General features: G+C 35.0%; 2 protein-coding genes across 2 annotated transcripts; both read left to right on the top strand.

Annotated features, from left to right (window-relative positions):
* Positions 1–396: 396 nt before the first annotated feature.
* LOC121743043 (mitochondrial ATPase complex subunit ATP10-like) lies at positions 397–2,815 on the top strand. Its single transcript, XM_042136221.1, has 7 exons — positions 397–583; positions 753–793; positions 913–976; positions 1,076–1,279; positions 1,478–1,549; positions 2,165–2,343; positions 2,449–2,815. Exons 1-7 carry the CDS (start codon positions 434–436, stop codon positions 2,564–2,566), a joined length of 828 nt encoding a protein of 275 aa, XP_041992155.1. The 5' UTR covers positions 397–433; the 3' UTR covers positions 2,567–2,815.
* A 5,636-nt stretch (positions 2,816–8,451) lies between these two features.
* On the top strand, positions 8,452–12,809 carry LOC121743011 (aspartic proteinase 36-like). The gene is made up of 10 exons (XM_042136183.1): positions 8,452–8,949; positions 9,395–9,524; positions 9,616–9,863; positions 9,945–10,172; positions 10,799–10,961; positions 11,327–11,400; positions 11,484–11,580; positions 11,849–11,915; positions 12,245–12,316; positions 12,404–12,809. Exons 1-10 carry the CDS (start codon positions 8,699–8,701, stop codon positions 12,577–12,579), a joined length of 1,506 nt encoding a protein of 501 aa, XP_041992117.1. The 5' UTR covers positions 8,452–8,698; the 3' UTR covers positions 12,580–12,809.
* Positions 12,810–13,620: the final 811 nt, after the last annotated feature.

Raw genomic sequence — 13,620 nt, 5'->3', positions numbered from 1 at the left:
CTCATTATAATTTATTCGCATATTTATTTAAGTTTTATAATAAATCTGATCAAATTCTGGTTAGTCTAATATAAGTATGAAAATAATCTCTATTTTCACAATTGACTCGCGATCGAATAAAGTAATGACATGATATACTAAGTAGTGGATTGATCAGGAATTTCGGTGTTCTATATAATTTAAATGATTGAGGTACCACATATTTATCTTAATATAATTTTTTAATGCTTAATCAAATTTTGTTAAAAATTCTCTTTTATTGTGGGCTTTGATTGGATTACCAATGGAAAAGAAAGCTTTAAATGGGCTTGGGCTTTAGTTTGAAAATGAAAACGCATCTGAGATTCTAAGCCCAAATCGTTTTGTTCCAAATAGATTGAGATTCTGCAAACACAGAGATTCAGCACAAGGGTTTTTCCAAACGAAGAAGAATATGCTGAGATCGAGCAAAATTCTCTCAGCAGCATTACGAAATGGTAATGGCGGAAGCTTGCTTTTTAGAGAGGGGAAGTTTTCCTCCATTATCCCTCCCTGCAACCCTTGTCGATGGACTTCCCTACGATTCCAGGACGACGTCTATAAGGTCGGCTCAAAATTGATTGCATTTTAATGGTTTCAGAACCAATTTGAATCGATCATACAAATCAAATCGCCACGGAATTTTCGAATTTTATCCCTGTATGGTCATAGGTCTCATTTGAATCTGTTCCGATTGACATTTTCGTGTAATTGATTGCGTAATTTGATCGCAGTTGGCGCATGAGGCGGCTGTTAAGCAATCACGAGCTCGAATGTAAGTAATTATCGATGTTGCTCTGCTCAATTTATTGCATTTACCTTGAATTTCAGTTTGAGGTATGGGAATCTGCTTGTCTGATGCTAATGGACAAGTTCATATGTGAATTAGGACAGTAAAGATGAGATGAGTAGGAGTGTACTTACTGACATGAATGAATATGTGAAACATCGTGGGAAGGTAAGTTAACAACTTTTAAGCTAAGTTAGAATTTTGATTATATGATTTTTGAGTGCATATGGTTGAGTTTTGATTGTAGATTTTGAGACTTGGGTGCAGGTATCAAAAGCGAATAAGGTTATAGTTCCTGCAGTGTCAGCACTCAAGTTTCCTTCCCTTGAAGTCTACTTTACGGATGGTTCTAAGCTTACACTTCCCGTGACCTCCAAAGAAGACGAAGCAAATTTGTCCTCATCAGATACTGCTGAAACAGGCAGTGCTAAGGCGTCTTTAATAAGTCTATCATTTCGGGAAAGCTCACGGGTGAGATTTGTATATATCAAATCTCAATCATCAGATCATCTTCATTTATGAGGTTACCATCTTTTGGGTGTAGAGATGGGGCAAGCAGATGCCTCAGTTACCTGCATGGATACGTTCTTGATTTATGCGAGAACTTGTGCTTATGGCGCATTATCTTGACATAATTGTTAGCTTTTAACTTTTTCGCTACCCTGACAGGCTTTGATTGACTCATGGACCTCACCCTTCATGAAAGCATTTGCACATTCCAGTGATGTTCGTTTGTATGAGGTATTGCATCTTTCTCTGAATAGTAATCATATGCTAGGAGGGTTACCATTCAAACTTATCTTTTGCTCTTTACTTGCCCTCAACTCTTAAACTTACTTGTGCTTCTTTATTTACTTAAAGGAGATTATTGCAATTTCCTCGACTGCTTTCAGTTTTTTGAACTGATTACAGTAGATTTTCTCTCTGCCTTATATAGGCTTGGTAATAGGATCATAAACCTCATACGCTTGACATAATGTGCAACTATTGAATCTACCATTTTTGTAAAGAACTGCACCTGATCTTTGTTTTTCAATGTATAACCCTGATAATGTGATTTATAACATGCTTGATTATTTTCATTCTCTGTAGCTACAACATGAACAAGCAATGATTCCCTTTTTTACTGCAGATTCTCTGAAACTCTAAAGTCTATCTGAAGTAAATGTGATTATTATCCACATTACCTTAGACCATAGAAGACAATCGCCTTTTAAACAATTGTGGAGCAAACTTAAATGTGAATTTTAAAAATAATCAATGTCGAATATACAGAAACTTATTTGTGAAGCATTGTTACTATTACCAGCATGAATCATGTTAACGTTTTTTGAGAAGTTCACGTCTCTTGTGCAGGTTTCCTTAATGGATCAATGGTTATTGTCACGTAAGCTCATAAGGAAACTACTTCTTAAGTACATGAGGAAACCCGCGCCTGCAGAGAAGCAAGATGCTCTGCTTAGGCAGATTGTTTATTCCTTTGGTGATCATTATTACTTCAGGAAGGAGCTTAAAATAGTAAATCTTCTTACAGGGTATATCAGTTTCTTTCATACTCTATTCTACCCCACGTTCGTGATTAGCCCAGATCAATTTTTTGTGGCTTCTTACTTACACCTCTCAACTCTGATAATCTGTAGATATGCATTCTTACTCGACAAATCTGGTAGAGTACGGTGGTCAGGTACTGGAGCAGCAACAGAGGAGGAGTTGTCGTCCCTTTTACGTTGCACATCCATATTGCTGGAAGAGAAGTAAGGAACAAATGTTTTGATTTGATGTTCAAATTTGAGGACACTTCATCGAGCAAACAAGACTAAATAAGATCGTTGTTTTGGAAGAGTAATAATCCTTTTACTTTCCATTGTCTACTCAATATCTATTTCCAGATGGTTTTGACCACATGGAATTCTAATTGCAAAGGTCGTAAGCATTATTGCATTTGACTTTATGCACTTTCATATGAATTTTAACTACATTTATTTATAAGTCTATTTGAAACTTCAACTTATCTTGCACTATATATATAGCTCAAAACAAATTTTTTTTTACTCATTAGTATATCACGACTTTATTTGATAATGACTAGAGTAGTTCAATTGGATCAGAAGAAGAAGGTCAACCCTTTCAAGATGCATCGTGAAGTGTTCGTGGATTTACACAAACAAATAGCTCACATAAACAGAAAATTGAAACAATTATAGTTGTAGTATAAGTTTCTTAGTTATTCTCATACTCAAGGAATTTCATGAATTTCTATCAATACTCAATAATGTGATAACTTATGGCAACAACGATGCACCCTCTTTGCGCCACCACACTAGATGCACCCACGCTATAGTTCGCAAAAGGGTAAGAGCATCCTCATCCATGCTCTTGCCAACAAGCACGGATGTGGGCCCGGACCCACTTTTACTCTCTGTCTTAGGCAAGAGCACAACACCCACATTCGTGCTCTTCCGCAAGAACAAGCTTAAGGGTCACACCATTCTATTATTCAATTTAAACAAAGACATTTCCACAAAATTAAAAAGCATTAAAAATATCCGGAATACTATTACAAATTACAAAAAAAATAAAAAGTACATAATCAAAATCCTAAAAATTAAAAATTACATAATTAAATTCATAAAATTAAAAAAATACACTACTTGTGGCCGAATTTCGCCCAAATGGATGATGAATGTGTGTATTTATAGATGATTTTTGGCTTAAATTTTTTTTAAAAAATTCAAAAAAAAATTCAAAAAAATGGTAATAAAATCTGTATATTTTTTGGAATCCGGAAATATTTATTTTTTTAATTTTTGGTAGTATTTTCGATTTTAAAAAAATGCCAACGACCAATAGAAACGTGTCACGTCGCCCTGCTCAGCGGCACGAACGTGCTCTATGTATCGAGCAGAGCCGTGCCAGCGGCAAGAGCGCAGCGGCGGACAGGGGTGTGCCGTGCCAGCGGCACGGACGGACGGACATGCCTCTGCGGATGCTCTAATAGTAATACCCAACGAGTTAGTATATCAAATCCAAATTCGACCGAGAAAACTTGCGATTACTTATCAATCACATTAGAGACGAAGTTATTAAAACCAATTCACAAAATCGCTACTAGGCTCATTTGCTATATTTATAATTCATGATTAATGTAATTATATGAAGTGGAAAATTAAGTAAACGGTCAACGGTCAACGGTCAACGGTCAACTATTACAACTTGCATTTATAACTTGAAAAGTCAACTACGTTTGATTGTCTACCAATAATGCACCGCCACATGGGCCATAACCTCATCAATATCCATTATACTGCAAGAAAAAACACCTAAGCTCCAAATTCAGCTCCCCCACCATAATTCTGAGTTTCTATACACAAAAATTCTTGAATCTTTGAAAAAAAAAAGTCATGGAGATCTCTGCTCTACTCTACTTCTCATGCTGGTCTCTCATCACCATCACTTCCCTCAAACTTGGATTCCAATCTCTAGAGATTCAAAGCTCCACCATTTCACCACTCATCATCTTCTCCCTCAGGCGAATCCTAGCAGTTCGCGTTTGCCATTCATCCACCTACGCCTTAGTCCACCGCCACGGCGCCAACAACTCGTCCCTCTTCGACCATCTCAGACTCTCGGTCCTAGGATTTTCCTTCCTCTTCTACATATCCACCTTCCTACGACCGATACCTCTGACCTTCGTCTTATCATACGCCTTCGTCTTCGCCATCATCATCATCTCCCTTGTCACGACCGTCGAAACCGGCCTTCTCGTTGACTTCATCGTACGGTCCGTCACGTTCTCGCTCAACGCCCAAAACGACGCGTTTTTCACCCCCTTCGTGCTTGTTGTCGCGTTTTTCACATCGGGCATATCAGCATTAATCCATGACGGGTTTTCTTCCGGTTCTGGTCATTTGACCGGGTCGGACCAGACCGGACCGGGCGGTCGGGAGATTGGTCTGGTGGAGGCATCGAAGAAGTGGAAGATTTTTAAATTCATAGCTTCTACATTTGTGGTTTTCGCGATCCAATTATTGGTGAGATTGGAATGTATGGACCATGTGTTGACATTCTTGTGGTTTGCCGTTGCAACGCTCTGAGCATGGGTCGGTCCGAGTTGGGGATTTTCTATAGCCTCATTTGTACTGTGGTAGCCGGTTGCACAATGCGGTTCGGTCTAACCGGTTCGACATGGTTGGTTAACGTTGCCTCGGTTGCGTTGCACGATATATTAATGACAGCACGTTTTCTACATGGTCGTGATGCGGTTTTGTTGTGACAGGCATCCTTAATATCATTAAAAAGTATCCTCATTCGAATTTTTTGTTGTACTGATAACAATTCAAACAAACTTGAAATAGTTGAAAGAATGTTTTCTACAATGAAATATGTCCAAGCCTAAGCTGCGAAATAAAATGAGATGACTGATTGAACGACATCTTGACGGTACACCGTGAAAGGTGGTATATGTTCGCTATAATAAGATAGAGATATTTCTTTTCTAATGTATTTTTATTTAAAAAAATATTTAAATATTATTGTATTTATGGTCTCGTTTGTCTGACTCCATGATTTTTTTATTTCTGGATCCGCCATTATAATTCGTCTGCACTGGACAAGAGTATGTGCTCCACTTTCTTTGTCGAGTTATTCCTACCAAACTCGATATATCAATATCATAAAAAAGGTATTAATTGACGGAAAATAACCTTTTAGATGTGGGTGGAAATTTGAGCAAAACATTTGGTATATAATAGAAAATTGATATAAATGTGGACGTTTAACATTCTCAATGTTTTTGCAGCAATACGAGATTGAAATGGTAGGTTAGCTACATGGACTATTAAGAAATTATGTTTTCTTCCTTCCTTTCATTATTAAATTGATGGAATATCTCACATCTTTCTTAATTGATGAAGTATCTCATATTAACTGACGGAGTATCTCATATTTATCGTAAATATTAATTGACGGAGTATCTCATATTTTACTTTTCGCCCGTCTATTACTAAATGTCTCATTTCATTATTACAATTTTCGATAAATGAAAAATACATTCAGTTAACTCATTGCACACATATTTATCATAAAACTAGAATACATTCTATTAACATTTTCCACTACTTTATTTCATATTTAAAATCTATGTTAAATCAAAGTCATGTGATATTTAATTATAAACGTGCATAGTATTTATTATAAATATATACTCCATCCGTCCCCGAAAAGTAGAGCACTTTCATTTTCTGCACTCGTTTTGAAAAAATGATAATAAATAGTTAGAGTGAAGAGAAAGTAAAGTACGAGAGAGAATAATGTAGAGAAGTCTCTTGTTTATATTATTCTCTCTCTTACTTTTCTTTCTCTCCACTTTAACTAGTATTTAGTATCATTTCGAGACATTCGACTAATTACGTGGAGATTTTTAATTACATAAATGAACACAATATTAAAACGTCGTAATTGCATTGCATGTGACATATCAAATCTATTTAGACGGTGAAACTTATATAAGACCTTATAATGATTAAAAAAATTAAAAATTACAAATTGAAGACAGGTTAAATTATATCTATAGCATGCATAATAATGGTCCACACTCCACAGTGGTGCCCCTAATTTATGTTTATATATTTCTTTCTATACATATCAGTTTATTTTTTTATCGAGTACATTGGTTTCATGGTATCAACACTAGCTAATTGAATCCATTTAAAGTATTACTTATTAATTTTTTTTATAATTAAAGTTGGTCCATATTGTTTTACTTCGTCATTAATTAATATGTGGATTAATTAGACCCCTAATCCACCTAAAAAAGGCGAACCCCACTTTTGCTTTTGAGTCCATTTCTTAGGAGCAAAGTGAAAGAATTGAATTATTGAGGCACCATGTTTTTGGGTAAAGCATACAAAAAAATAAAAAAAATAAACATATAAAATAAAGGTAGTACTAGTGTGACTCAAACTATAGTACTATAGTATATAATATTTTGAAGAAGGTTCTTGGGCAATTTCTTAGCTTTAGCATCTCAAGAAAGTTGCGGATCATGTACATTTAATTTTAATTTTATTTTCTGATGAACCAACTTTATACAGAATTAGGGGTTACCCCACATAGTTTAAGAAATAATATATATATTGGCTGGTCCATTATTAGCTTTTTCATTGATTATATATATAGAATTAAGCAATATTAAATAAATTGATTTTCCTTGTTAAGTAAACTGTCACTATTTAATGGTTTTAGGTAGTTACCTGCATCCTTCATCAAACAACACATTCTTTTCAACCAATCATTGCCACTATCTTAATAATTTTATAAATATCTTACTTGTCGTGTGAATTTTTTTAAATAATTTCATCGTAATCAAAGCTTTAGTATGCGTTTACGTGATAAATAATACTCAATCCGTTTAATTATAATTGTGTCGTTTTTTTTTGTCGTCGTTCATTATAGTGATGATAAGGTGATCTTAATAAATGGTACTGTATAATAATAATAGTCATTATGGTAAATAGCATCGCTCTTTTTGTAATATTAATAGTATGATAATTTAATGATTATAATTAAGGGCAGCCGTGGCTCATTAAGCTACATTAAGCTCAAACTATGTTAATCGAGAGGGGCAGTTAAACTAAATACTTCCCCCAAAATGATAAATTAATCGTGATGAATAATTGTGCATAATAATGTATTATTTGGCAAATTAATCAGATAAGATTATAAGAATTAGAAACATTCTAGAATATAGTTGCGTCGTGGTAGAGAATTTTGAGACAAATATGGCTGCAGTTTCATGCAGTTTTATAATAGGTGGACCAATTGCATTTATTTTTATTTATTTATTTATTTAAGGGTGAGTCAACAATATTGTGTCAATCATCTAATAAATTACTTATTAATTATGTCAATATAATCGTCAAAGTTGACGATTTTGTATGTATAAAATCATGACGATTTTTACATCGAGCTATATGAATCTTAGTATTTATACAGTTCATATTGTAGTTAATCGATAAGTAATATATATATGAGCAAATGCTAAACAATACACATGGGTTTTTTAAACTCTATCAAAATCACTCTATTTTCTAAAACTACCAAATTAAGAAAATGGCCCAAAATAAAAATAGATTAATTTTGGTTGATTAAATGTAATTTCAACTCGATCTATCAAAATCATTTGGTTTTTTAAATCAAGAAATTAAGAAAATGATTCTGACTATAGATTAAAAAAAACAAAAAGAAAGTAGAGTATTTATTGGCAATTTTCTGTTAACTAAACAAACTAAAAAAATACAATTACTAATCATGAACGAAGAAAGTATCATTTTTAATCATAAAACCCAACTTAATTAATAAATGTTTTCCTCTACTAGCCAAAGTATTTCATTAAAGTAAGCAAGACTAGAACCTTTTTCACCTGAAGTGGTTTATTCTTTATTGTAAATTCATACTACTATTTAAATTCAATTTTTGTATCAAATTTGGAAAATCTGTTGTATGTAGATTTCTTAAACTATTGATTTACTATGATTTTGCTAAATTACAAACAAATACCCAAAGTAAGTAAGCGTACAACCTTTTTGATTCAACGTACAATCAACCGCAGCGAACAATCCACATCTTATGCAATTATAAAGCTGCCGTTATCTGTTCTTCCCTCTCTCTCTCTGTCTCCTTTTCTCTCTCATTCTTTTTCTCTCAAAATTCATGCGCACGCAGAGATTTTAATCACAATGCATAATCACTGATTATAATCTCACATATTTATATAAATTCGTGTATAAATATCGATAATCTCCGTATTGTTGCTTAGAGCATAAGGAAAGGTGAAAAAAATAGAGGGAGAGAAAAAAGCAGGGGAAAAGGGGGTGGTGTGTGGATAGCAGAATGCCGCCGGCGAGAATTCTGGTGGCTCAGGCAATCGCGGCGGCGGCGGTGCTACTTTTCGCAGTCTCGGTGGATGGGGAAGGGAAGGGAATGGTGCTGAGCTTGGAGAGGGCGAGTCACGACGGAGTTGGGGTGAGTCAACTCAGGCACCGCGACCGAGTCAGGCATGGTAGGTTGTTGCAGCAGCAGCAGCAGCCTTCCGGCGTCGTTGATTTCTCCGTTGAAGGCACCTATGATCCTTATCTTGTTGGGTGAGTTTTTGAATTATTTGATTAATTTATCATTGGATTGTTGTTATTGTGCGATTGGATTGGAAAGGTGAATGTGCGGTATTTTTACGAAGAATTTCCCCTTTCTGGAAATAAACGGATAATGAGCTGGGTATCAGAATGCCTGTTTTTGATTGGATGAAGAATGGTGATATAATGCTGATTCTGTTGTGAAATCTTTGTTCCTTTTTTGGAATTAACTGTCGAAGTCAAAAACCTTTGCTTCATTGTTACAAAAGTGCATTTGAATTGATTCCAACGTGATTGAATGTGATGTGTCGTGTTATGCAATTAACTTTCGTACGGAATATATTCTTCAATTTGAGACGGAATGCTGCACGAATTTCTTCAATTTTAGTGTGAATTTAACACTCCATTTTTTAAGCTCCGCTGTTCGTGGATTTTATCTTGTTGGGCTGTTTCTCAGGCTATATTATACAAGAGTAAAATTGGGAACTCCGGCAAAAGAATTCTATGTACAGATAGATACTGGAAGTGATGTGCTATGGGTTAGTTGCAATCCCTGTAAAGGATGTCCCTCATCCAGTGGACTTCAAGTATGTCAAACATTTTCTGCAAATTCCATTGTTTAGAAATTTGATTTTTTTTTTGTTATGGTTTATTGAAATGCATTGCTTTTCTAAACAGATAGAGCTCGAGTTTTTTGATCCTCCCAGCTCATCCACGGCTTCACCGATCTCATGTTCTGACCAGAGGTGTGCTCTGGGAGCTCAGTCTTCTGATTCTGGTTGTTCGGGCCAGAACCAGTGTGGGTATACCTTCCAGTATGGTGATGGCAGTGGGACATCTGGCTACTACGTGTATGACTCGATGTATTTCGACTCTGTAGTAGGGAGTTCATTGGCTTCCAATAATTCAGCACCTGTTGTTTTCGGGTTAGTTCTTGTTAGAACTAGCTAAATTATCATTTGTGCTTGTTTTTGTCAATTGATTTTCTTGGGTACATTCCTTCACAGTTGTAGCACATCACAAACTGGGGACCTTACCAAGCCAGATAGGGCAGTTGATGGTATATTTGGTTTTGGACAGCAGGGATTATCTGTGATTTCACAGCTTTCGTCGCAGGGAATCACCCCATATTCGTTTTCTCATTGTTTGAGAGGAGAGAGTGGTGGTGGTGGCATATTGGTGCTTGGTCAAATAGTGGAGCCAAATATGGTTTTCACTCCGCTTGTTCCATCACAGTATGTATTTTCCTGTCAGAATATCTTCAATTATTTGCTTTCCACATCTTTTTTTGATGATCTAAGGTGAATTTAAGCTCTCCCATGTAAAGCCTTGTAGTTCATTATTTTTTCCATGATTTTACTGAAGCATAGTCTCAGAAATGTACTTGATACAAGGAGCTCGTGAAGCGGAACTGCCTTGAAGTAGATTAGTAGTCATAGGAACTATCTTGATACATTTGTGAGTGTTCCTTAAAGATTTGAAATTCTCAAACTAGCCTTACTAGGTGAATAAACAGTCTGCTACAGCTAAAAACCATAATTCAACAACTCATGTCTTAGAACTCATGTCTTATGTTAGTGTGCATTTGTTGCTATTCTAGTGTCCTCAGTCAGAATTAATTTATTCATATGTTTTAGAAAGTTATCTAAAGTGCTGAATGTTGACTTTAGATATCATGAATGTTTTCTGACACATAAATTGCTGTATTTTAAGGATTAGGCTTTCTAGTTTGATTTTGTTTTCCATGTTGCATGTGTTATCTATACTTCAGATTCTGAATATTACGAATTTACACTAGTTCAACTTGTTGGATATGTCATCAGCACTCAATTTGAATTATTTGCTCCTTCCATCTTTCCAGGCCACATTACAATGTGAATTTACAAAGTATAGCTGTAAATGGCCAGACACTCAGCATTGATTCATCAGTCTTTGCGACTTCAAGCAACCGTGGAACAATAATTGATTCAGGCACAACTTTGGCATACCTTGCGGAAGAGGCTTATGATCCATTTGTTACTACAGTAAGTTTCAAAAGAGTGCATATTCTTTTTTTGGTTAAGTGGTGCAACCAATGGAATCTTTACCATTATATGCAATTAAAGCATTACTTTTAAAGCCTTGCACATGAACCATCTCTTAACATTAATATCACATACTCACTTATAACAGAGTCGTTATATTGATGAAACAACATTATTTTGTTGCAAACCAATATATGAGTGTTCTGATTGTGAATAAATTCAATGGTTGTGTTGTAATTATAATTTAGAAAACTTGTATTGTAGTTTTCAAATAGAGTGAACACAGCGTTATGCAAAGCAATGACTTATATTGAGTTTTTATAGTATTTAATCTCTGATATGTAGAGTATTTATTGGCCCTGCAGATCACAGAAACTGTCTCAGGATCAGTTCGCCCTCTGCTTGCAAAGGGAAATCAGTGCTATTTAACTACCTCGAGGTTTTATACCTGAGACTTATTATTCTCGTTTGCACATCTTTCTGGTCATTCCTCTTAAATTGTTCTTTATTTTTCGTCTCCAGTGTCTCTGAAATATTCCCACAAGTTACTCTAAACTTTGCTGGTGGTGCATCAATGATTCTCAGGCCTCAAGACTATCTTTTGCAGCAGAATTCTATTGTAAGTCAACATTTGCTATCATTAGGAATCTCTCAGAGAAACTGTGCATTAGCCCTCTACCTGATTTGATTTGTCACAGAGTTAGGCATTTAGCAATTTGATTTTAATATTTCAAAACTGAAGCTGACATATGTTGTACTCGACTGCATTATGGAGAAGTAGTTACTCTTAATCAGCTATTCAGTATTCACTATACTCTGTATTACAGCTCTCTGTCTTTCTCTTCTTTTTCTTGATGTTTGGTATATGCAATGGTTTGCTTGCATAGGGTGGTGTTGCAGTGTGGTGCATCGGCATTCAGAAAATTCAGGGTCAAGGAATTACCATTTTAGGCGGTACGAATATTTCAGCTTCCCTATTCTATCCATGCATATTCATAATCATGCAGCTATACACCAAACAGTTACAGCAAGTTTTATAGCTACTATAAGGCTTGTGTTGGTTAAATTCTCTAATAAAATGCTTACCTCATTTTCTTCTGGCTCCTCTGATTTCTGTATTCCACATACATATGAAATCTCTGTCCAATGTGTTGGGATGGTCAATTTTAGTACTGAATGGGGCTTAAGATATATGGCACATGTGTTGTTCCAGAGTCTTACTTCACCATGTTCGACTTTCTTTATTCGGTGTTGATTGAGATATATGGCACCTCTCCCTGCAGATCTTGTTCTGAAAGATAAGATTGTTGTGTATGATATAGCTGGTCAAAGGATTGGATGGGCAAACTACGACTGTAAGCTTTCCTTGCTCAGCTCGATATCCTTCTCCTTCCCGCTTTCAACTTAACACGGCACTCATTAATAAAAACTGTGTTCTGCAGGCTCGTCATCTGTGAACGTCTCGACAACCACCAGTACAGGTAAAACGGAGTTCTTCAATGCTGGGCAAGTTGACAATAGCAACTCGGCAGATTATGCGCCTTTCAAGCTTATACCGAGCGTCGTTGTAGCATTACTACTGCATATAGCATTCTTTGGCGTCGCCCCATTATTGTGATATGAATCAGGATGAATCTCTTGTGCGAGGTTTTTTGTAAATTCTTTTCATTTTGGTAGTTTCTATGTTGTATACTTAGATAAAATTGCAGGCTTCTGAGTTAAGGTAAAAGATACTCCATCTTTATTAGAATAGAAAGAATTGGTGTTGTCTTGTTGCACTCTTAAAAATTTGTAGATTTATTGCACAGATTTTTATTTATTTTTAATAGAGAAGCGTGACATCACACATCTTCAAGTGTTATACATATCATTATAATCACTCAATTTGTTAACTTTTGAGTGAAAGGATATTAGCTATGCTCTTCCTAACATACCAGAAATTTTTATTATGATCAGAAATTATTAAATTTGTAAACATATAAGGTAACCCAATTGTGATCTTTACATTTCAAAATGACATAAACTCTATATGGCAGGAAATGAGGAGGCATTCAAAAATCAATTCTTGGTCTTGAAAAAAAATTATGATTATGAAGTTTTAGGGTGCTATTGAGCATGTTTTGATTATTAATTTCAAGCTATAATAAATATTAATTTGTAGAACAAATATGAATAAAATAAATAAATAAATAAATAGAGATGGTCTTCATGATATTATCATGTTTACTTCTTTTCATGCCTAATGATAAACATGACTGGGAATGCAAATTGTGGTGAGAGTGAGATGGATTTTTTTTAATAAACTCCAAAGGAGGAAATTACAAATAAACTCGTATAGAAAGGAGGAAATTACAACTGATGTCAAGAGGAAATTACAAATAAACTTCTATAGAAAAGAGAAATTACAAATAAAATTACAAACTCGAACTCGACACCTCATGCGATAATGTCTAAGCTCCTTGCCGCTACGACAAAGGCTCTAATATTTTATGCACCTCAACTGATGTCAAGATGGATGAGAATGAATATAATTTAGGATTAAATGTTATGTATATAATGAGCAAGTAATCTAGGTTGATACCGATATTTTAATGTGAATTAGGTAGCGTTTGTGACGCTTGAATAATTCAAGTTTATATATATGAATAATAAAAATTAT

The sequence above is a fragment of the Salvia splendens genome, chromosome 8, assembly GCF_004379255.2.
Source record: "Salvia splendens isolate huo1 chromosome 8, SspV2, whole genome shotgun sequence".
Taxonomy (NCBI): Eukaryota; Viridiplantae; Streptophyta; class Magnoliopsida; order Lamiales; family Lamiaceae; genus Salvia; species Salvia splendens.
Note: the sequence above shows the minus strand (reverse complement) of the source record. Positions and strands in the feature narration are given on the sequence as shown.

Excerpts from the sequence above, each read along its gene's own strand:
- LOC121743043 (XM_042136221.1), top strand. The coding sequence starts at position 434 with ATGCTGAGATCGAGCAAAATTCTCTCAGCAGCATTACGAAATGGTAAT. Across the intron at positions 977-1,075 it reads ATGTGAAACATCGTGGGAAG|GTATCAAAAGCGAATAAGGT; the intron begins GTAAGTTAACAA and ends ACTTGGGTGCAG. Across the intron at positions 2,344-2,448 it reads ATAGTAAATCTTCTTACAGG|ATATGCATTCTTACTCGACA; the intron begins GTATATCAGTTT and ends GATAATCTGTAG.
- LOC121743011 (XM_042136183.1), top strand. The coding sequence starts at position 8,699 with ATGCCGCCGGCGAGAATTCTGGTGGCTCAGGCAATCGCGGCGGCGGCG. Across the intron at positions 8,950-9,394 it reads TATGATCCTTATCTTGTTGG|GCTATATTATACAAGAGTAA; the intron begins GTGAGTTTTTGA and ends GCTGTTTCTCAG. Across the intron at positions 11,916-12,244 it reads AGGAATTACCATTTTAGGCG|ATCTTGTTCTGAAAGATAAG; the intron begins GTACGAATATTT and ends CTCTCCCTGCAG.